At 36.2% G+C, this 24014-nt stretch overlaps 3 protein-coding genes across 4 annotated transcripts in view; 2 read left to right on the plus strand and 1 right to left on the minus strand.

The window, feature by feature from the left end:
* The first annotated feature begins 951 nt into the window (after positions 1–951).
* On the plus strand, positions 952–17069 carry LOC135101583 (dynactin subunit 4-like). 2 transcript variants are annotated; one of them, XM_064005728.1, is made up of 9 exons: positions 952–1111; positions 3670–3740; positions 4231–4409; positions 4926–5143; positions 10289–10391; positions 10844–11027; positions 11440–11597; positions 13134–13332; positions 13786–17069. In XM_064005728.1, exons 1-9 carry the CDS (start codon positions 983–985, stop codon positions 13979–13981), a joined length of 1437 nt encoding a protein of 478 aa, XP_063861798.1. In that variant the 5' UTR covers positions 952–982; the 3' UTR covers positions 13982–17069. The 2 variants fall into 2 exon arrangements, with proteins under 2 accessions (XP_063861798.1, XP_063861799.1); XM_064005729.1 differs by having other exon boundaries at positions 13137–13332.
* Positions 14349–23743, minus strand: LOC135101584 (4-hydroxy-2-oxoglutarate aldolase, mitochondrial-like). The gene is made up of 8 exons (XM_064005730.1): positions 23377–23743; positions 20910–21044; positions 20346–20443; positions 20081–20165; positions 19730–19809; positions 19036–19132; positions 18739–18872; positions 14349–18526 (listed from the first exon to the last, which is right to left on the minus strand). Exons 1-8 carry the CDS (start codon positions 23726–23728, stop codon positions 18377–18379), a joined length of 1131 nt encoding a protein of 376 aa, XP_063861800.1. The 5' UTR covers positions 23729–23743; the 3' UTR covers positions 14349–18376.
* LOC135101581 (cytosolic purine 5'-nucleotidase-like) overlaps positions 23188–24014 on the plus strand; it is a 53563-nt gene continuing 52736 nt past the window's right edge. Inside the window, exon 1 of the mRNA XM_064005717.1 lies at positions 23188–23239. Within this exon, the coding sequence (XP_063861787.1) occupies positions 23203–23239 (37 nt within the window). The 5' untranslated portion in view covers positions 23188–23202. The remainder of the gene's footprint in view (positions 23240–24014) is intronic.

Below are 24014 nucleotides of genomic sequence, written 5' to 3' on the forward strand. Positions count from 1 at the left end.
CATTGCAAGCACCGATAGGCACTCTGCCATCGAGAACAGCCCTCTTACGGGAACAGATACATTACCGTATTATAGGACCTGTGGACATTCTGCTGGAAGAGTTTTGCAAGTACAGAGCACAAGGACTTCACCATTACCACCAACTGACATAAGGCAGTCTCACCAGAGCCGTGCAATATCAGCACTAGAAGTTCGAGTCCTGTACTACGTACACACAAAGCCGATGCCACGACTACCTGCCTTACGAATGGCATCGGTAACTCATTCACACAGGTCTAAGCATGACGGGCTTGGGTGAAACCATAGATGACATTTGTTGCAGCCACTGCTGTCCTCACCAACATCTTATTTACGCGTCAAGATCGCCCTATAACACTACGGATTCGTCGAAGATCGGCTTTGGTTTCTACCCGGCGTCTTCGAAGTAGGATCGGCGAAATCTTGACAAAAACACGCTATCCAGGATTCACTGAAGATCGCGCTTCGAAGACACTGGAATATTTCACATTAACTTGAGACTGCTTGAATACATACATATATATATATATATATATATATATATATATATATATATATATATATATATATATATATATATATATATATATATATATATATATATATATATATATATATATATATATATATATATATATATATATATATATATATATATATATATATATATACACACACACACAAATCATATCTATCTGCCTATCTAAATATTTATCTATCAATCTGTTTGTCTATCTATCTATCTATCTTGTAGGGGCACTAGCATAAGTTTAATATAATTATAATAATGTCTGCTATCATATTTCTGCCTTGAATATTGGAAGAGAGGAAAGCCAGTAGATTCTCATCATTATTTTTGTTGTGCTACACAACAGATGGAACAATAAACTATCCATGCTCCCAGGGGCCGAAAACGTCGGTACCCGAGAGAACAGTGACAGTGAGTCAGTGAGTCAGTGTCAACATGGCGCACCTTTTCCAAGGGGACCGTATCCGCCTCCTTTGCTCCTGTGGCCTCCTCAAACCTATTACAGCTATTTATTTCTGCCGCCACTGCCTTAAATTAAGATGTGGCAATTGTGTGTCTCACGAGGTAAGCATATTTTCGGACGTGAGGGATACGAGGCGTGCAGGAACTTGTAGGCTGGAGTGGGTGGGTCCATCTGTCATTACTTGCCCGGTCACCTTACCTGGTTAACTTTTTTGGTTACCATTATCCTTTCTGGCAATCTCATCAGCTTGTCAGCCCTTCCTTTAGCTGAATATTGTGCAGAGCTGGTAAAACTGTCTGGTAGGCTGTCTTATCAACACGTCTTACCTGTCTATTACCAGGACGCTTTACCAGGAGGCTGTCATTACCTTTTTGGACTGTCTTAACTGGAGAAGTTTCTTGGTTGTGATGCTGGCTACCTTACCTAGCTAACCAGGCTAATTATCATGTAGCTGCTTATCTCTAATTTTCATGACGAAACATCAAGTATTATTTCACATACTACAGACATTGCTTGGTAAATCAGCAGTTTCATTGGTAAGTCTTACTGGTAAATTTATATTTTTCGCCCGTTTAACAATTTGGGACGAGACACCATTTTTCTGATAGATTCTGATGTGCTTTGAATGTTTTTTTTTTTTTTTCTTACATACCCCCCCCACACACACATAAGCAGAAATTCATAAAAAAAAAAAAACGGTAAATATATAGTTTAAGCCAATGTCCCCAATCTCTACCCACGACCCCCCAATCCCTCAAGCAAGCTTGGGGGCCTGTGGGGAACTGGGTTTTTTTTTGGGGGGAGCCATATATGAGTGATATATGGACTTAAAAAATCTAGGGAAATTTCCCCAAAATCTAGAGAAATCTAGGGAAATTTCCCTAAATCTAGGGAAATTCTCTATATCTAGGAAAATACCCCAAACTCTCCCCCTCGCAATTTGACAAGACATTGAGAAGCACCTAACCTAGCTGGGGGGGCTGCGCCCCCCCTGGACACCCCCCTTGGCCACTACTCTAACCTAACCAAACCTAACCTGGATCCTCCCCATCAGACACTTTGCGAACACACTGAGAAGCACCTAAGCTAACCGGGGGGGCGCAGCCCCCCCTGGACCGCCCCCCTGCTTGGCCACTACTCTAACCTAACCAAACTTAACCTGGATTCTCACAAGTCGTCTTTGCGGTGAAACGTAGCGATGAAGAGCCAATAATCAAATTTGCAACCAGCACAAGTAACGTCAACAGTAGCCATGGCTGAAGTGACCAGAAGCAGTGTGCACACACCTGCCCGCGCAGCTTATGGGTACTTATAGAGACTTCCTATTGGTGCAACTCGTGGTGTTAAGTGGTGGTAGCACGTGATTTGCCCGAGGAATTATAGACACAGTGATCCTATACAGCAGCTACCCACAATTCAAAGCATTAAACAACTGAAGTTCAGGCAACAATACACCATTTATGTTTACCTGTGGACTTAGAAAAAGTTGAGAGCGCTGTGCATTCCCAGGCTTATTGTGGCGTTATTATTAATTTCCGACAAGTAGTGTAATCATTAGAAATGATGTTAATAGTGAGAAGAACAAAATGAGGTAGGTTATTACCACGTAGTGTGTAATGGCTTAAACTATAATAAAACCAAAAAAACATTAACTAAACCAACCCTAACTTAACTAAACCTAACCTAACCTAACTAAATCTAACCTAACCCAACCTACCTTAATGGTAAATTTGATAAAAAATAATATCTCAGGAACGAACAATTTGTGACAGTAAAGATACACACCACTGTGTTATATGTGACGCAAGTACTTCACTGTGAATAATGTCTTTTTTTTTGCCCTGAGGCAGGTGACTATATATAATAATACCATCTTACTAAATACAGCTCTCAATGCACTCCCTTGCCAATCCTTTCCAGCACAAGCAGGCTTGTGGACCTGGTGAGAAAGCAGCATTTTAGAGTGGAGGGAGGCCAAAATAGGCCAAATTTGGGAAATTTCAAAAGTCTAAAGAGAAAAACTGTTTTGGGGAAATCCTTAAACAATAGTCAACAAACGAAATGCTTCTCACCCCATGCCCCCTCCTCTATGCAATTCTAACCTTTTGAAGTCACTAACCTTGCTAATTGGATGGGTCTGTGTTCTACATACAAGCCACTATGTTATTCTAACCATTAAAATTGCAGTTTAACACTAATTAACCTAACTTAGTTATTTTACTTCATATCTGATTTTTTCTAATTTTCTCAAACATAAAGTATATTGAAGGAGAAATTAATGAGAAATGTAAGTAGTAATGTCTAAAGAGAGGGAGGAAAAAAAATATATTAAGGTTACAAAAAAACTCAAGTTGCGTACATGTGTACATGTACATGTGGAATGTAAAATGTACGTGTGGAATGACCAGCAAAGTTTTACGTTGTGATTTTTATTGCTTTTACTACTCACCTGCTGTACCCATCTAATTGTAATTTTAGTTCTGTACTTTTGTGAAAATTTGCAAGTTTTAAGTCTTTTTTTTTTTTTTTTTTTTTTTTTTTTTATGTAGGAAGGATACTGGCCAAGGGCAACAAAAATCTAATAAAAAAAAATGCCCACTGCAACAATAAATAATAATAGGTTGTTGTAGGATAACTTCAAAGTCCTGATTTCTTCCAGGTGGATACCCTGTTCTGTCCCAACTGTTTAGAAAATATGCCATCAACAGAAGCTCGCCTCAAGAAAAATAGGTAAAGGCATCAATTACATTGTTCATTTTGGATTTTTAAAATTCCCCAATTATTCTTTCCTAACTTTTATGTAAAGCATCTTTTTTGTTATGAAAGTTTAATTTCTTCAGTGTAATATGAAAAGTGCAGTATATATGTATGCAAATGTTGGATCCAGTCTTTATTTGTAAACAATTTTATGAACATTTTTCTCTAAATGACAAATTTCCTGCATTTCATTTAACTATTGACTATAGGGAAATATTTTAAGTATTTGTGTGAATCACACACCATTATGTTAAAACAGTTACTCAATGATGAGTGAATGAAAAGTGTTCAAACATTTCAAATCCAATAAGAGATAGCATGGATGATTCATAACCACTTTACATTTGTTAAGTCCATCTACTTAAATCAGTCTTTGTACACAATTAACAGTCATTAAAATTGTCTATGGTAATAGATACCTTATGCACTTTATTCTCAATATTATATTTTTGTTCATGTCTAGGTGTGCCAACTGCTTTGACTGTCCCAGTTGTGGCCACACATTATCTACCCGAGCCACCAGCATCCAGACACCCTCTCCAGAAGATCCCAGCAAAACAGTGGCCAGGAAAGTATACTACTTGGCTTGCACCAGCTGCAGATGGACCACCAGAGATGTTGGTCTCAAAGATCAGACTGTTGGTTAGTATTATAAAAAATATTTGCTCATTCTATTCATCTCTGTGTGCTGCATATACCCGTGTTACTGAGCCAGCTGGATTAGGGAAAAATGTGGTCCATGTGGTAGTTCATTTGGAAAAGTTGCAGCCTGCTAACCAAGTTGGTCTGCAGGATAGTTTATGTGGTCCACCAGGTACATCATACTTATCACTATTTTCTTGGAAAGAACCATTATTTTTTGTAAGCTTGCTGGCCATGGCAGTGAGATGTGCATCTTCATATAAAATCAACATTTTTAATATATTTATGATAAACTGTATTTGAATACAACAATCTTTTCTTAATGTTACACATTTTTTCACAGTGTAATGTGTGGTCTCCAAAGCATACTATCATCCTTAGAGTGCCTTGGTTGTCAAAAGATTGACTGTGCTGGATCTAAATATTTCTTTTAATTCATTGGGTCAAGTGAAGCTTTGTTTTATAAAACTGTCAATGAGTTGTGATAAGATATTAACCTCTTTTGGGATTTTACAGCCACCGGAGGATGGGTTGAGCAAGATAATGAGCATTACAAGCATCTTCAGTCATTGCTGGAACACTACCGATCTGTTGCTCAACAAGAGAAGTTGGAACGTGAGAAAAAGAGGTTTTCTCATCGCAAGTCATCATACCTCAGTTTGTCTGATAAATACAGTCTTCCTTCAATTCTAGGAAGGAAGTCCTTGACACCTCTTTCACCTTTTGCACATAAGGTTTGTTGCAGAAAAGTTATATGCATAACTGTTGCTTTGATTTAAATCAAATTATTATTATATTTTTTTATGTAGGAAGGACACTGGCCAAGGGCAACAAAAATCCAATAAAAAATATGCCCACTGAAATGCCAGTCCCATAAAAGGGTCAAAGCAGTGGTCAAAAATTGATGAATAAGTGTCTTGAAACCTCCCTCATGAAGGAATTCAAGTCATAGGAAGGTGGAAATACAGAAGCAGGCAGGGAGTTCCAGAGTTTACCAGAGAAAGGGATGAATGATTGAGAATACTGGTTAACTCTTGCGTTAGAGAGGTGGACAGAATAGGGGTGAGAGAAAGAAGAAAGTCTTGTGCAGCGAGGCCGCAGAAGGAGGGGAGGCATGCAGTTAGCAAGATCAGAAGAGCAGTTAGCATGAAAATAGCGGTAAAAGACAGCTAGATATGCAACATTGCGGCGGTGAGAGAGAGGCTGAAGACAGTCAGGTAGAGGAGAGGAGTCGATGAGACGAAAAGCTTTTGATTCCACCCTGTCTAGAAGAGCAGTATGAGTGGAACTCCCCCAGACATGTGAAGCATACTCCATACATGGACGGATAAGGCCCTTGTACAGAGTTAGCAGCTGGGGGGGGGTGAAGGTGGTAGAAGGTTGTGAAGTGATAGATGTTTAAGAATCTTCCTGTTGAGGATAGATTAAAAAACTTTAGATAGGCAAGAAATTAAAGCAATAGGACGGTAGTTTGAGGGATTAGAATGGTCACCCTTTTTAGGAACAGGTTGAATGTAGGCAAACTTACAGCAAGAAGGAAAGGTAGATGTTAACAGACAGAGCTGAAAGAGTTTGACTAGGCAAGGTGCAAGCATGGAGGCACAGTTTCGGAGAACAATAGGAGGGACCCCATCAGGTCCATAAGCCTTCCGAGGGTTTAGGCCAGCGAGGGCATGGAAAACATCATTGCGAAGAATTTTAATAGGTGGCATGAAGTAGTCAGAGGGTGGGGAAGAGGGAGGAACAAGCCCAGAATCAAAGAGGGAGGAACAAGCCCAGAATTTGAATGAAGTGACTTAAATTGATTTAAATCAAAGTAAAAAAATCATTATTTAAATCAAAATTAGTTATACTGTATTAAAAAATTATATAAGTGTTATATTGAGAGTAAAAGAATCATTATTTGAATGAAAATTAGATACACTATTAGAAATGATATATCCAATCAAAATTGGATATACTGTATTAAAGATGATTTAATATATATATTGAGAGTAAACTATCTAATGATTTAAATTTTATATATATATATATATATATATATATATATATATATATATATATATATATATATATATATATATATATATATATATATATATATATATATATACGAGTATATATATACACTGTAGGATATGCAACAACACACAGTCATTATAATGTGCAGCTGCAATAACATAATAAATATTTAATCTGAATAACAAACCAAAACTGGCATAACGAACTTGCCACTAGTGTGAGCACTGGAATTTTAATGAATATTTAATTAGAGTAACAAACAAGAACTAGCAAGATGAACTTACCATTCATGCTGGCACTGAAATTTTAATAGAAATTTAATTGGAATGACAAAATAAACCTCATAAGATTAACTCACCAGCTGTGCAAGCTGTTGCTCATCTGTCTAGCACCTGTCCCTTCCTCCTTATTTCCTTTCCTCTCCCTTCTTTCCTCTTGTCTCAAACCTCCCTCCCTGTTACCTCCCCTCCTCCTTTTCTGTCAGAGATAAGGGACAAGGGAGTGAAACTCTCTCTCTCTCTCTCTCTCTCTCTCTCTCTCTCTCTCTCTCTCTCTCTCTCTCTCTCTCTCTCTCTCTCTCTCTCTCTCTCTCTCTCTCTCTCTCTCTCTCTCTCTCATTTCATGTCATTTTCACTTCATTGTTTTTTACTTATAAACATAATTCCATTTTCATTCTAAATTCTCTCATTCTATTTAGCAATCCTGAGGATTGTTCTTACTTTCACAGAGAGAGAGAGAGAGAGAGAGAGAGAGAGAGAGAGAGAGAGAGAGAGAGAGAGAGAGAGAGAGAGAGAGAGAGATCTGACTTAGGCAGGATTTACTGTATGTATATGCATGACACCAACTGTAGGTAAATACTTGTCAAAGCAGCACAAAATTCAGGGTGATAATACATGAAACTTGGGATGATAAGAATTTAGGACTGGCCAGAAAACTCAGGATGGTATGGTATATATTTGTGCTATCTCATATTTAATAGTGCAAATATTTTCTGGTTCCCTTGAGCCAATTAATTTTTTTCCCATAGGTTCTTCAGTCATTATAATGCATACTTGCCATAATGAACACTTCATTGGAACAAATTAAGTTCGTTGTCATGTACCCTAGTGTGCGTGTGTGTGTGTGTGTCTATATATATATATATATATATATATATATATATATATTATATATATATATAGTTAAACCTTGGTTACTGAATGCTTCCATTTTCAAACAAATCAGTTTTCAAATAAAGTTTTGAACTCATTATTGCTTCGGTTGTGGTACCATAATTCAGTTATAGAACAAAGTTACTTGATTTCAAATATTAAAAGACTTAGCAAAAGCTGCCATTTACTACTAGCTTATAGTTTCTATAAATATTTACTTCATTTTTATATATTTGGAGGAGAGAGACAGTGTGTAAGACAGTAATTAATTTGGGAACGGATTAATCAATTTTACATTGATTCCTATGGGGAAAAATAGTTTCAGTTTTTTAACATTTCAGATTTCGAATGATATTCAGTAATGAATTAAGGTCTAGAACAGAGGTTCCATTCTAATATATGTGTTTGGGGTGTGTGTGTGTGTGTTTATATATATATATATATATATATATATATATATATATATATATATATATATATATATATATATATATATATATATATATATATATATATATATATATATATATATATATATATATATATATATATATATATATATATATATATATATATATATATATATATATATATATATATATATATATATATATATATATATATATATATATATATATATATATATATATATATATATATATATACACACACACACACACACACACACACACACACACACACACACACACACACACACACACACACACTAGGGTACGTGACAACACACAATCATTATAACATACAACTGCAATAATGCACTGATATTTTGGTAAACATTTCATTGGAATAATAATCCAAAACTGGTGTAACACACTTGACACTCATGTGAGCACTGGAATTTTAATAAATATTCCATTAGAATGATGAACCAAAACAGGCAAGATGATTTTGTCATTCATGTGAGCACTGAAATTTTAATAAAAATTTAATCAGAATGAACTAAAACTTGTAAGACTAACTCACCAGCTGTACGAACTGCTGCTCACCAGTCTGCTGCCTGCCCCTTCCTCCCTTTTTTCCTTTCCCCTCCCTTCTTTCACCTAGTCTCAGACTCCCTCCCTGTCACCTCCCCTCCCCGTTATCTGTTGGAGGTAAGGAAGTAGGAAGTGATACCTCGCTCTCTCTCTCTCTCTCTCCCCTCGTTCATTTTATGTCATTTTTGCTTCATCCTTTCACATGCTTATATACATAATTCCATTTTCATTCTCAGTCAGTCTCATTCTATTTAACAGTCTTTTAGGATTGTTCTTATTTTGAGAGAGAGAGAGAGAGAGAGAGAGAGAGAGAGAGAGAGAGAGAGAGAGAGAGAGAGAGAGAGAGAGAGAGAGAGAGAGAGCTCTGACTTATGTTGGTTTACTGTATGTATATACATAACGCCAACAGTAGGTAAATGTGACCTATACTTGTTAAAGCTGGGAATAATAATGGACGAAACTCAGGGTGGTAAGAATTTAGGACTAGGTGTGAAACTCAGGAGGGTACTGTATATATTTGTTGAGTTATCTCAAATGCAGTAGTGCATTTTTTTTTTTTTTTATTGTGGAATTTTTATATTATTTTCTGGTTGCTTGGAACCAGTCAATTTTTTCCCATAGGTTATTCTGTTGCCATAACACACATTTGCCATAACAAACACTACATTGGAAGAAATCATGTTCGTTGTCACGTGTCCTATTGTGTATATATATATATATATATATATATATATATATATATATATATATATATATATATATATATATATATATATATATATATATATATATATATATATATATATATATATATATATATATATAGACACACACACACACACACACACACACACACACACACACACACACACAAGGAAGAATGAAGAGCATGTGAAGCAGTTGTACAAGAAAAGTATCAAATCTACTTGTCCTGTACCAAGTGTATTGATCCTGTACTGGTTCCTAGTAAGTCAGGCACCACTGAATCATTCCCATCTCTTACAAAAAAGAAATACTCAAAAACAAAAAAAGAAAGTAAGTCTTTTTGTTGATAATTACAATTAATGTAATTATGGAGTTTAATGAAATTATTTTTTTAAACTAAGTAATATAAGAGTTAAAGTAAGTTAACGTAAGAGATCTGATTTATTAGTTCTACTTATGATTTTTATGTGAAAAACTCATAAGTATTGAAGTATGGTTTCATTTAACATTGGCCAAGTTTAATAAATGAAAACGATCTCATAAGACTGAAACAAATAATCAGTGCAAACAAACAAGGATTAATGCATAAAAAAAATATTCAAATAAAAAAATCATATTTAAATAAGATAATTTTTTTTATTAAAAATCATGATTTTTTCCAACCCTGGCTTAACATATACAATAGAATAATTCTTAGACCTGGTGATAATTTATCAATGGCATGTCTAATATCTAACTTTGTGAATATCTCCCTTCATTATCTGACCTGTATTCCTTGGATGTCATAAAACTTTGTGAATACTGTAGTAGTAAAATATTTTGAGGTCTTTATAGAATTGGTGAAGTAATGAATGTAAAATGCAGTTGTTATATTTTTATAATTAGAGCAATGTAAAGAAGTTTTACTGTATATAAATGTAGTTATACATAGTCATTACCATCATTTTGCTAGAGAAAATACATGGTTTTAATTTTCCTTATAAATAAAAAAACATATTTCCCACAGGGAGATGTAAGTCAGACCTCAGAGATGACTCCACTGGAAGCTACTGCAGAAGTAGAAGGTCTGCCTGAAGACATATTTACAGAGGAAGTTGTGCTGTCCTCAGGTATGGGTCACTGACTTCTGTGCAAGCAGTTGCTTGCAATGTTCGTATCTAAAACAAACACTAGTGATAGACACATGGAGGGGAGATTTTTATTGCATGTGATTATATTGGGAAGATAAATCAGTGCAAAACTCTAAGGAAATTGGATGAAGCTCAAGAAAGGAAAAAATTGTTAGTATGTGTAGCATAAGAATACCTGGTAAATGATGAATATGATGGTGTGTGGAATAGTAAGCTGGTTTTATTGGGAATGATTATGAAATGTGAATGGTTATAGATGGAAATTTTCCAAGATTAAGAAAATCAAGATAACCCTCCAGAGAGAAAAATGCACAAAATTATCAAGGAGTGATTAAAGAAATCTATGATTTGATTATATTTGATGCCATTTCTTTGAAATAAGTGAAAATTTAGATAATGGTCATTGTTAAATGATACAGCAATAATTTCAGTTACCACCATGGAGCAACGTCTGTCTTCACCTGAATGGCAACCTGAGAAGACGGCAGATCTTTACCCACTTCATAAGCACATTCTGGTGAAACGTTCTCTTCGGTGCCGTCACTGTGAACACAATCTCTCCAAACCTGAATACAATCCTTCCTCCATCAAGTTTAAGATCCAGCTGGGTGCATTGTAAGAACCTCTTTGTCTGCATATTTAGGCCAAAAGCAATTGTGTAGTGCTGCCCATATTAACATTAAGGCTATGCCAAATGCTAGGGAGTGAGTGAGTGTGTCTTGGCCATAATTTTTCTAGTTTGGTGACTGAAGTCTTACAGTAAATAGTAATACAATGGATAGGGTTATGGATACTGCCGTGCAAACCTACAAATTTAGTTGGAATGGTTAGGTAAATCTACAACTATCCCTTATATATTTTCTATTCCAACAATAAGAAAAGGAGTGACATTTCCTTTAAAGATGTCAGCCTGGTGTGCAAATATTTATTTATTTATTTACTTATTTACTTATTATTTTATTTATTCATTTTTAACAAAGAGTTCTTTTGATTAGAAGTAAGGCTGTTCTCTCTTTGTTGTTTGTAGCTATCATGTGCCAGAAGTAAGGATGGTACGGCAAGTGGAGCTGAAGACTGGAGTGGAAACTGGTGTGCAGCTTTCTTTGTGTAATCCTACACCTCATGATATGACAGTGGCTCTGCTCCCATTTGTCCCTGAGGCTTCTGAAGTCAGTCTTCAAAAAGGTAAAGTTCAGCATGGGAGTAAAAAAATTTCATTAAATTAAAAATTGGTGAGTTCTTACCAAAGTGAGAATTTGTATTCAGATTGTCAGAATTTCTACTGTTTTGGCTTTCTACGAAGTTTGTCACACCTTTTATATTGTATCGCTACCAGGAATTGCTGTATATATTCTTGTCACCTATCATCTTTTCTCTACTGATTTTAAATTGTCTTTTTCTCAAAATGTTCTGTTTGATTATATGGTTTTGAAATAGGACCATTGTGATTCTTAAACATCCATCTTTTCACAACCACATATCTGATTGCCAGTATGGGTTCATCATGGCTGCTCTACTGGTGATCTGGCTTTCCTTACTGAGTCTTGGTCATCCTCTTTTAGAGATTTTGGTGAAACTTTTGTTGTTGCCTTAGACACATCAAAAGCATTTGATAGAGCCTAGCACAAAGCTTTGATTTCCAAACTAACCCCCCTATGGCTTCTCTCCTCTCTGTAACTTCATCTCAAGTTTCCTTTCCGACCTTTCTAATGCTACTGTGGTAGACAGTCACTGTTCTAAATATATTAACAGTGGTGTCCCTTAGTGTTCTCTCCTGTCATTCACTCTCTTTTAAGCCAAACTTATTGTCCTATTCACTGATGACACAACTCTGCACTTTTCAAGTCTTTTCATAGATGTTTAACCCTTTCAGTAATTGAACTGGTCACACAGGGAAGCCACAGAATGCCTGACTTCAGATCTGTCAAAATTTCTGATTGGGGCAGAGCAAATTTAGTATTGTTCTATGCCTCAAAAACTCTATTCTTCCATCTGTGAACTAGACATGACCTTACAGATGTCTTTAATGACACTCAACTGTTCCCCCTCTTTTACAATAAATATCCTTGCTCTATCCTTTACTAATAATCTAAACTTGAGATTTATATCTTATCTCTGCCAGTTTTTCTTACCCCCACCCCCCAGCTCCTAACTAAAGGGGCCTTATCCATCCATATAAGGAGTATGCTTCATATGCATGGGGTTCCACTCATACCAGTCTCCTAGACAGGGTGGAATCAAAAGTTTTTCATCTCATCAACTACTTTCTTCTAACTGACTGTCTTCAGCCTTTTTCTCATTGCCGCAGTGTTGCATCTCTTGCTATCTTCTGCTATTTTCATGCCAACTGCTCTTCTGATCTTGCTAATTGCATGTCTTCTCTCTTCCCATGGCCTCGCTGCACAAGGCATTCTTCTATCTTTCACCCTTATTCTGTCCATCTCTCTCTAATGCAAGAGTTAACCAGTATTCTCAGTCATTCATACCTTTTTGTGGTAAACTCTGAAACTCCCTGCCTGTTTCTGTATTTCAAGATGCTTATCCTTCAAAATTTGAAGATGGTATTTGATCCTGGTACTTTACCTCTCACCAAAATCACCTTCCCATACTTTAACTGTTGGGCTTATACATGAGCTCGGAATCCTTTTAGTTATACCCATGTGGACGAAGTATTTAAAAGAGATTTTAGTCTCAGGATTTTTAGTACAAATCATTTACCAGCAGGAGAGGAATCAGTTGAGGGAAGCAGCCTCAACACCAGCAGCCTGGTTCGTGTGGTGGAAATACCACCTGAGAGGACTGATCTTAAGCTCACAGCTGATGTGGCTCTGCCTCAGGGCCAGTTGATTCTTGCAGCTCGTGATGATACTGCTGAGTATGATGACCAAGATTCTTCACCTAATTACAAAGATGATCCACAGTAAGTAACACTATTCCCACATTGTATGAATGAATCTTTCAGAAAAGATGTGTTGATGTAATTATAGTGTTCTTATTTTAATCTGTAGTATTATGATAAGACTAAATTTGTTTTGACTCAGCCAGTATGTACATATTTACATACATATTCATATACTAGACTAACCTTTGGTTATTTGCATATAGTATACACATTTATATTCATAACCTTAAGGATTCTCTCACATCTTAGCCTCAAGAGGAGAGGATAATTTCTCACCAACCACACTATCAGAATTGGGAGCACATCATAATAGTCTCTCTTCACATCAGAGTCCAACAACAGGACTGGTTTATGCTTTCTGCACCATAATAGACCAATTCCCATTTCCCATGTCTGACTGGCTCAGCTGAGAAATTGAAAGTTGCTAGAATATATCATGATAGTAACACATTTTCTTCATCTTGATTACAGAGTGGTGGCTTGGAGGCGAGCCAATAAGGTTGGTGTCAATCTTTTAGTAACTCCAAAACCTGATGCCACGTATGTCAGAGTTGGATTTGTATTGCGCTATGATTATACAAACACGGTAGCAACAGCTACAGAATCTAGAACAGTAACCTTGAATATCCCTGTCATGGTGGATGTTGGCCCAGTTACTCAGTCTTAAAAGATAGAGATATCAATATATTAGAAAGTAATTTGCATTTTCATCAGACTTCCAAAACTAGCATCAGCTAACCAGAATAGTTTTAGTTGGCAGTAAGAATAAATTTGTTCAAGTCAGCAATTATTTTTTGCTCTAAAGTCATAGAAATCATTAATGTAATACTTTATGATGATTGTTACAGCATGCTCTTTCAAATGGGTTTCCTGCATAGTATGATGTGTGTTTGCTTTGTATCATAGGAAATGGTGATAGGAACTCTTCATGCATTAGCTGTGTACTGGTCAACATTAGTAGTTGGTCATCATGGCAACTGTCTCCATTGCCATATGTTATTCATCCTGTTTGCATTATTTAAGTATTTACACACACACACACACACACACACACACACACACACACACACACACACACACACACACACACACACACACACACACACACACACACTATACTTGACAGTGCAGCTTGAGAAGCTGTTATTAGGTGAACATAACAGACACATGCAAGCATGTATGGCGTCTTTCAGAATGGTGATGAAATTATATATGTAATGGACCCCAGATTTCTAAACAGGTGTGTTAGCTATTGATTACTGTGTGAAACTAGTGACATATAACATGTATACTTTTCCTTTTTATATATTCCCAGATTGTTCAAATTTTTCCAGACATGGGAATTTGAGAGTCCACTGTATTAGCATTAAAATCATATCACTTAATATACAGTGGAACCTCGGTTACCGAATGCCTCTCTTTTCCAACAAATCACTTTTTGATCAAAAATTTGAACTTATAATTGCTTTGGTTGCCACCCCATAATTTGGTTCTCGAATAAAGTTACTTGATTTCAAATATTAAAAGACAGAGCAAAAGCTGCAGTTTATTAACAATTAAAAGTTTCTATCAATATTTACTTTGCTTTTATATATTTAGAGGAGAGACACAGAATGTAAGACTAATTCAAACTTTGAAATAGGGTAAATGTAATCCCGCTGAAGAACCTCAATGTAAACAAACAGTTTTTTGGCGCTGAGGAGTAATCACAAAGGGATTACTCTCTCTCTCGATGACCCCTAGTGCCATCACTACTGCACGGCTGCATTTTCCTAGTAGCTTTTTCCAGCAGCAAGATGTCTAAGTGTTATGATCACCTTCATTTTGGTGGTAAGTGGGTTGCTCCTCTCTGTGTTACTCTGTAAGGCTTTCCTCACTAGAATGATGACAAAAGAGAATACCTGTACTGTCTAAACATTATCTTCTGATGAGTTCTGTGTCTCTACATTCATTCAGTACATCCTTTCTGGATAAATAATATCAGAGCTGGAGATGTGAAGCAACCATCTTAGCAGTGGGAAGCTAAGACAGGGTGTCTGGGTGTCTGGGAACAAATTAATATATTTTACATTGATTCGTATAGGAAAAATAGCTTTGGTTTTTTGGATTTTGGATTTTGAATGGCATTCAAGAACGAATTAAGTTCAAGAACTGAGGTTCCACTGCTTATGAAACTTAAAGAGAAATTAACACTTGCAAGGAATTTCTATGTATTGAAACTACTGGCATGTAAGAACTTTTCTAATAAAAAAAATACACAACCTTATCCAGCATCACTAAATTGGTGATGCACTTGATATGCCAGCAAGTATGGCAGATTCAGTAAACAACATGAACCATTGGAAATAGGCTAACAGACATATCTCTTGTTGCATTTACATGCATAACAAAGGAAAACAGTTAGATTTTCACTGATAGTGAACCTGGAAAACAAATTGTATATCTTTATGAGCTTAAAGTTTAAAGTACAGAAAGAAATTTGGATAAGAAAATTCTGATGAAGGCCACCTTTTATTTTTATAATCTTACAGTACATTTCACTAATATTTGTCATCTCAGTCTTTGTGATACCCTTTAAAACTGGATATGGAAATTGCTAAAATTCTCAGTATTTAGATATATTTTGGTTTGTAAATCTCAACTATCAAACTACCATATACTCATATTCTTCGTGGTTATGTGGTTTGAATTTTCAAAGATTTTAAAGAATTTTAAGCATAATGAAATTACAAATTCTTCACATCGCGAGGCTTGTTCCTCATGACACCGTGATATTGCTGGTATTTTATGTACACATAGTAGATGGTATCTTGTTGGTTATGAACATGGTGGATAAATGATACCCTCTTTTGGCTGTGTACTTGGCATATTGCTCGCTGCATATTGTACACATGGTGATGGTGCTGCTTGTGTCTTAACGTGGCAGTGGAACTCACCACTGATTCTGTGACAACTCTTCAAATAGCCATTGCAGTTCCATTCTTCAATTTATAGAGCACAGCACCTTTACAAGCTATCATAATTGATGCATATGCAGTAGTTGCTCACTTGCTCATGCTAATCAGCTTGCCACATCACATGATAAAATTGGACCCATGACAAGGGAACATGTGGTTTTGAATTGTATAAAATATTTGGATAAATAAGGATTCAAAACAGTTTTATGAATATTATTTAGCATCCTTCATTTGTGTGTGTGTGTGTGTGCGTGAACCATGGCTCCAAGAGACTAGTAGTAGTCTACATTTGATATGTAGTAGATGTCTGCATCACATCTGCCAAGGTTCCAAATTGAGTGAACATCTGTGTCAGGATCTTTTCAGAGCACTTCCTCTCCTTTGAGTTAATGTACTGTTACATGTGGGCATTTGACTAAGATGATAAGAAAGTCAAGAGATACATTGATCAATAATTAATCAGAGGAGGAATATATTGGCTTGGGTATTGTGTATGTAACTAAAGGTTCCTGCTGAGACACCCAACTCACTCAGGTACCTTTAAGTCTCATATGTGAGCTATTTGCCACTCTTTGATAATGACAGGGCAAGATTATTGTTGAAATGATTGTGAATAGTGATACCAAAGGGAAGTGTGTCAACCAAGTGAGCAGCTATTGTAATATTATTATTCCGTCTCTTGGTAATGCATCACGCTTAAAGAAAATACACATTCTTAAATGCTATTATATTGTAAAGTTATTACTAAGTGCATAAGCAATGTCCATATTTATTTTATCCGGAATAAATGACTAAAAAGCTTACCTGTACATCTATTTCCCTTTGCTTCTACAAGGCGCCATAGCAATCAGGACATTCGGAGTTGCAGTAATCTTCATTGAAGCTGTAACTCAGAAGTAAAATATTATCCAGAATGTATAATAATAAGAAATGAAAAATAAATAAATAAATAATAATAATAATAATAATAATAATAATAATAATAATAAAAAAATCCAAGTATCTTAGCTTGAAAGAGTTAGGTCTGCAGAAGGGTGAGTGCCTGGTGGAAGATGAATATATCATTTAGGAGGGAGGCCAAGGCTGTGCTGGTTTAGTATTCGCTGAATGAGATATGCAAACAATACCTCAGAAAACATGGCTCAAAAATAAACCCTTTACTACTTTAGGGAAAATAAAATTATCATTATGCCAATAAGTATAATATTGAGAAATTATAAAACAAGACAAGATTATCTCTTGAATTAAATTTATAAACATAGCTAAATTTGTAGCACAATATTCCTTTAAATTTTATAAAAAATACATTCCTAAAAATGTGAGAGCAATAAAAAATCATTACACAATATATATCTATGTATATATGATTTTTCTTCTCACATGCAGTTGCAAAAGTTGATATAGACCTCTATTTAGTTTTCACTTTGGATTGCTCAGGTACTTCTCACATTTATGTATCATATTTAGACTCATAAGTGATGAACCTGAAACTCATGCCAGTCTTGTTTTTCCCAAAATGAACAAGGTGGTGAAGACCAATTTCAGAAAGGAAAAAGATTAAGAAAATAATATTTTCAACTTGTTTTAGTTATAATTATTACAGATAAAATATAAGTAACATACTCAGCTCATACCCAAGAGATTCTAGACCAGATCTGAATCTCAAACTGCACAGAGACAATTTGAATTTGCCTCCTTTCGCACTGTAGCCCCTTCTTCCTGCAGCACTGAATAGCAACAGGACATAAGCCAAGATAAGCCATGTCAGTAAACAAGTAATTGAGTGAGTAATATTGTAACTTTGCAGCCCTAAATGGACACAAAGCTAGCAATCCTGCTATCTTGAGTATGTGTTTGTGCTTGCTTTGAGACACCAGAAATTACCATGTCACAAAGAAATGTAAAAAAGGTTAGGTATATAATAATCTAAAAAGCTATTAAAATAAGGGAAGCAGATCCCAGTATGAATGTCAAATACATAATCACCATCACCATTACTCATGCCAATCACACAATCCAACCACCAACTTATTGAACACATGCTACCTGCACCAAACATCAGCATAAAGATTTATGGAGAATAACATAAATGATAGCTGGCATCCTCAGAGATAACCAGCATTAACAAACACCTGGCGTAGCTTTTCTGTCTCCTGCTGGGTCAGTGGCTGCAAGGGAGAACGCAAGGGGCCTCCATACATTCCCATCCAATCCATGACTTGCTTCAACCCAGGGATGCCAAAGGTCTTGGTTACCTGTGAACCACAGAATAAGGTACTCAGTTTGTTGGAGAAGTATCTATTAGGACAGAAATAGGTACTCATTTTGTTGGAGAAGAAACATCTATCAGGTTGAGGATTGAAAATCAGACGAGCAATATTTAGTACAGAGAGACCTACAAAATATAGGTATTACAGTTATGGACTTAAGTGTAAACAGAAAGCAGCATAATTAATGATTGTCTTACTGCAGCATTTGGAGCAATCAGTTTCTTCTGCAGTTCAACAGCTGCTGACATATCATTTTCCATGACCAGTCTCTGCAGTTCACACACAGATTCCCCGAGGACATTAGCCAAGGCACAAACCCCACCTACACCACCTGTATATGAAGGTTCCTTGGATCAAACTTAGAATTATTCTTTACATGCTTTATGATTTCAATCAATATACACAAATACAAGTACAAACATAAAGAACATCAATAGCTGTCTGATAGAAGATACAGTTCATTAAAAGTTTACTTTAAAATTGCAGCACTTTACCTATCTGCAAAGTTGCCAGAAGAAAACTTGCAGATCCAGCTATGACTTGAAAATCAACATTCTGAGTCTTTTGCACTATACTGCCAATTTTTGCAATCTGAAATAAGCAATATTACATAGTGAGCTAATGAGAAATTGTGTACATTTTATCTTCAGTAGTGATAATCAGGCCTCATAGCCAAGAGTTGCATGTATATATATATATATATATATATATATATATATATATATATATATATATATATATATATAGATAGATAGATAGATAGATAGATAGATAGATAGATATATTAATACACAGACTTCACAGAAAATTTATATTTCTGAAGCATGAAGAGCAAACCTATATGTAAACTGGAATGCCAGACACCTGAAGAATACGGTACGGTATAACTTCTTACAACTTTTGACTGCAAGAATTTCTGAAATACCATTATTTTTCAATATGAATTATTGACCAGTTTGTACTGAACAACATTAATTTTATCTCCAAATTTGATCTCATTACTGTGAGAACATAGGAGCTCTTTTTAGTCATATATATTTGGAAAAAAAAGGTGAAAAAAGGAGAGATTAGTGTTTGCTGCATTAAGTGATCAGAAGAAAGCACATAGCAAGATACTTGGAGACTTGGTATCATTGATACTGGAAACAAAAAATATATCCCCATCAGGCAAAAAGAATGATCACTCACATCACCTCCACTCTCCTTAATACCAATAATATTTGGGTGATGGGCAAGGTCAGCTATCACGTCCAGACTCAGGTCAATCACTGGAAAACAACAACAAGTTATCAGCAGAAGCATCACCATCACCACCATTCATTTTAAGATATCTGATAAATTGAAAAATTCTAATGACTAATATAAATTTATTTTCATGCTCAAACAACAAAATTTCAATAGCTAAAAAATACTACTACTTAGCTTTAGTAGTGTTAGGATGTATGTACTTAAGAGAACATAAAATATAAATAAGTTAAGCCCTATCTTCATATCAGTTATGAATTCCACAAATTCAGTGAGCCACAACTACTTCCATACCAGTAAATGCAGGAACACTGTACAGTATGACAGGGACAGGGCAGTTGTCTGCCACAGCTGTGAAGTGTGCATGTAGTGCAGTGTCCTGAAATTTATATTTTAGAAACATTTTATGATTATGACTATTAGGACTAAGTTTTTATAAGAATAAACCAATACCAATGCATCCAAAAGTAATCTTAAATTTGGCAAAGAAACTGTTGTCATAAATCACATAATCAGACATGAGTGATTGCACCAGTATCCTGGGAGTTCAAAGCCTCACCTTCATCCCACCTTTGTAGTAACTTGGGGTAACTATCATCACAGCATCAGCACCAGCCGCTGCCATCTTCTGACTCATGGCAATGGTGTCACGAGTGGCTGGCAAAACCAGAATAGTGAGGAGTTTCATTCATGTCCTCTCTCTCTCTCTCTCTCTCTTTATATATATATATATATATATATATATATATATATATATATATATATATATATATATATATATATATATATATATATATATATATATATATATATATATCAGTAACTATTAATCAATTACAAGACAATTGTACCACCAAGCTTCCTCTACTCATGTTTACCTGCTATACACTTTTTTTTCATGGTTATTTTCATTACTCATCTGATAACAATATGATTAACATGAACATCTGATAAGCATCAACAAAAAATCTGATCTAGATGTCACAAGAAATTTCACCTATATTAAATCTCACCAACTAATCACCAGCTTTACATTTCCTCACCCAAAGCCTTATCAGAAAGTCACCAGTCCACTCTTACCTGAAACATCACACCATCATTCACTTGCATTCTATATACTCACATTCACAGCCTGAGCCAGCCAGTATCAGCTTGTTTGAGTCTTGTGGAAGGAATTCTCTGACACGAGAAACAAGCTCCACTCTTTCTTCGGGAGTAAGGTACACATACTCCCCATTGCTTCCCTCCACCACCAATCCTGTGTCAAGAGAGAATGCTATTGCATATACTTTGTACATGATGGAGAGTACTGGATGTTCCATTAAAGTTAGTGCTGTCTTACTCAAATTTGGGCTATCTAGATGCTCACAATAGCCCTGTGCACTTTATAAAACATTTCTGCATGATGGATGGAGCACCTGACTTGTAGGGTGATCCATTCCAGTCCACTGAGCAAGTTGTTACACTCACCTCTCTGCTCTATTCATGTGTGACAAAATGTGCTGCCTGCTACCATACACTTTCCATTGCACTGTTATGTGGATTTAAGATACAACTAGCATATTCTAACTGTCATCTAACTAGGATCATATCTACTGAATTATTCACTTGTTTGCCACAAGCCCCAAGCATCTGCCCATGAATTAGGCAGCTTTTGCATGGACCTATCCTGAATGGTTGTTCTAGCTTAGATTCTCTGTAAAGGTTAGACCCAAGTACTTGTGGCTTCTCTCCTATGGTAATGCTTGCCTGCTTGGTTATTAATAGTGAAGCTTTACTTCATGGTGATAAATTACTGAGTGAACTTTTGGATGTTAAATGTCATGTCCCAGTCCCACTTCTGTGTCCACTCAGAGACCTCATGGTCTCTTTGGATGTGCTGTACTCATATGGTGGTATATCACACTGTCATTTGCAGTGTCATGATCCTTCATTTATGCTAATAACATACAATAGGAACTAGACTAGGTGTAGGATGTAGCCTTATGGTACTCCTGAGAGAATATCTCTTGGAGATGGCAGCCCACTCACAGACACCTCTTGAGTGCATTTTGACAGTACACCTTGTGTCCATCCTTTGGTTTTATCTTGGAATGCCATAATTGTCAATGTATTAACTAGACACCTTGTGTCCGTTACGTTGGTGGAGGGAAGCAATGCTCAGTTACATACATTGTTGAATTCCTTGGTGAAATAAAAAAAATAATAATAAGTTATGAGTATGACACAGACACCTCTTGAGTGCATTTTGACAGTACACCTTGTGTCCATCCTTTGGTTTTATCTTGGAATGCCATAATTGTCAATGTATTAACTAGACACCTTGTGTCCGTCCACGTTGGTGGAGGGAAGCAATGCTCAGTTACATACATTGTTGAATTCCTTGGTGAAATAAAAAAATAATAATAAGTTATGAGTATGACATTTCTTGTCAGTTTTGAATCAGGTCACTGATAGCCTCAACAAGTTGTGTGTCTGGCATGACAACTTATGGATTCCATGTTTGTTCTCTCTCAGGATGTTGGCAGATTTGTATTTCATCAAGGGGATGAGGACACTTCCATAATCTTGCAACATTGGTTGAAAGGAAAAGAAATTCTTTCTCAGTTCCATTACCGGCTGCTTGACTAGTAAATCGGGTTACTTTTACCAGTCATAATATTCATGTCATTCAAGGAAAAATGAAAACATATTTGTGTTAAAAAAGCTGGGGTTATTAATGGTACCCAACTCCTGCTTTCTCTCTCTCTCTCTCTCTCTCTCTCTCTCTCTCTCTCTCTCTCTCTCTCTCTCTCCAGGCAAGTGATATGACCACTTTTATGTAGCAAGATGACATCTTGTGTGTGTGTATTTACCTAGTTGTAATTTACAGGGCCTGAGTTACGCTCATGTAGTCCTGTCTCCATATCTACACTTGTCCAGTTTTTCCTTGTTGCCGATACTACATCCTCACTGAGCTTGTTCCAAATAAAATTTCTGTATTTCTGTGTGTGTGTGTGTGTGTGTATGTGTGTGTGGTATTTAATACCATAGACATGAAGCCTGTCTCGTGACTGTAGAAGTAAGTTCTTTTCATGTTCCAAGTATGATTTTAGGGTCCATTAGAAGTTGTGGTAGTGTGTGTGTGTGTGTGTGTGTGTGTGTGTGTGATAAAAAGTGGAAGAGAACGTAATAGTGTAGGAGAGATTGTGGTGGGAATGTCTGAGTGAGTATAAAATAGATATATTAAATAAATAAGTAAATAAATATATAAGAAAAAAAAGTGTATATATCTGCATTAGGTGGTTGCCTGTCCCGGCCACCGTGGCAGTATCCTCGCTCGTCGAACATGGTAACACTCCAACAAAAATACATAGCTGGCAACTCATACTAGCCCAACCAGCCCGGGACCCCAATTCTTCACGAGTTAGCCAACCATGTGTTGTGAAACTGCACAAACATTACAGTCCTGTGGTTTGTATTTTTTCAGGCACACACTACGTAGACGACCATGGTGACACAATGTTATAGATGGTGTAGAAATATATAAATCAGACTGAAATGTCAAAACATAAATGGTTCATCACTTACCTCATCCATTCTCCACTTACCCCTGAATGGCATTTTGCTCCAGACACCAACATTGCTTGCGAGTTGATCATAAGCTATGGTCTCGTCTTTGAGAAAGGGTGTGGGCATAGGAGGGTACACCCCTCGAAGGTCCAGCTGGTGAGCGAGGCTGGCCTGACTGGCGACGGCAGCTCTCCCTACCGCAGATACACAGACGGAGCGGCCAGGAACACGGAGAACTGTGCTCCTGATACTAGTTAAAAGACTCTTCCACACCATATTGTTGTTGACACAATGTACTGAAAGCACTGCCAAGGTCAGTTGCTGTTGCCACGTCGGGCACTGTCCTATCTCTGATGTCCTTGCAGACCAATCATGTATGAATATCATCATAATCAATGCCAATTTGTTGTCATGTTTAATGCTGGTTCATTAAAGCCTGTAATATGTAATACAATATTACTTACGTTGCTACTCTTTCCCTACAATGAATCCACGCATATATATACAAGAGCGAGGGAGTGTCAAATTATAAATCAGCATTTAACATGTCTAACGATGCCTAGATGGTCAATGTATTATTACATACAACATTCTATGTACGAGTATACGTGTAATGGTATTCGCATGACAAATAAAACCGGGAAAACATGGTTCAGAGCAAATTCTGAAGATAATT

The sequence above is a fragment of the Scylla paramamosain genome, chromosome 6, assembly GCF_035594125.1.
Source record: "Scylla paramamosain isolate STU-SP2022 chromosome 6, ASM3559412v1, whole genome shotgun sequence".
Lineage (NCBI taxonomy): Eukaryota > Metazoa > Arthropoda > Malacostraca > Decapoda > Portunidae > Scylla > Scylla paramamosain.

Excerpts from the sequence above, each read along its gene's own strand:
- LOC135101583 (XM_064005728.1), top strand. The coding sequence starts at position 983 with ATGGCGCACCTTTTCCAAGGGGACCGTATCCGCCTCCTTTGCTCCTGT. Across the intron at positions 4,410-4,925 it reads TCTCAAAGATCAGACTGTTG|CCACCGGAGGATGGGTTGAG; the intron begins GTTAGTATTATA and ends GGGATTTTACAG. Across the intron at positions 13,333-13,785 it reads AATTACAAAGATGATCCACA|AGTGGTGGCTTGGAGGCGAG; the intron begins GTAAGTAACACT and ends TCTTGATTACAG.
- LOC135101584 (XM_064005730.1), bottom strand. The coding sequence starts at position 23,728 with ATGATGATATTCATACATGATTGGTCTGCAAGGACATCAGAGATAGGA. Across the intron at positions 21,045-23,376 it reads GAGCAAAATGCCATTCAGGG|GATTGGTGGTGGAGGGAAGC; the intron begins GTAAGTGGAGAA and ends CTCTTGACACAG. Across the intron at positions 20,444-20,909 it reads GGCTGGCTCAGGCTGTGAAT|CCACTCGTGACACCATTGCC; the intron begins GTGAGTATATAG and ends TGGTTTTGCCAG.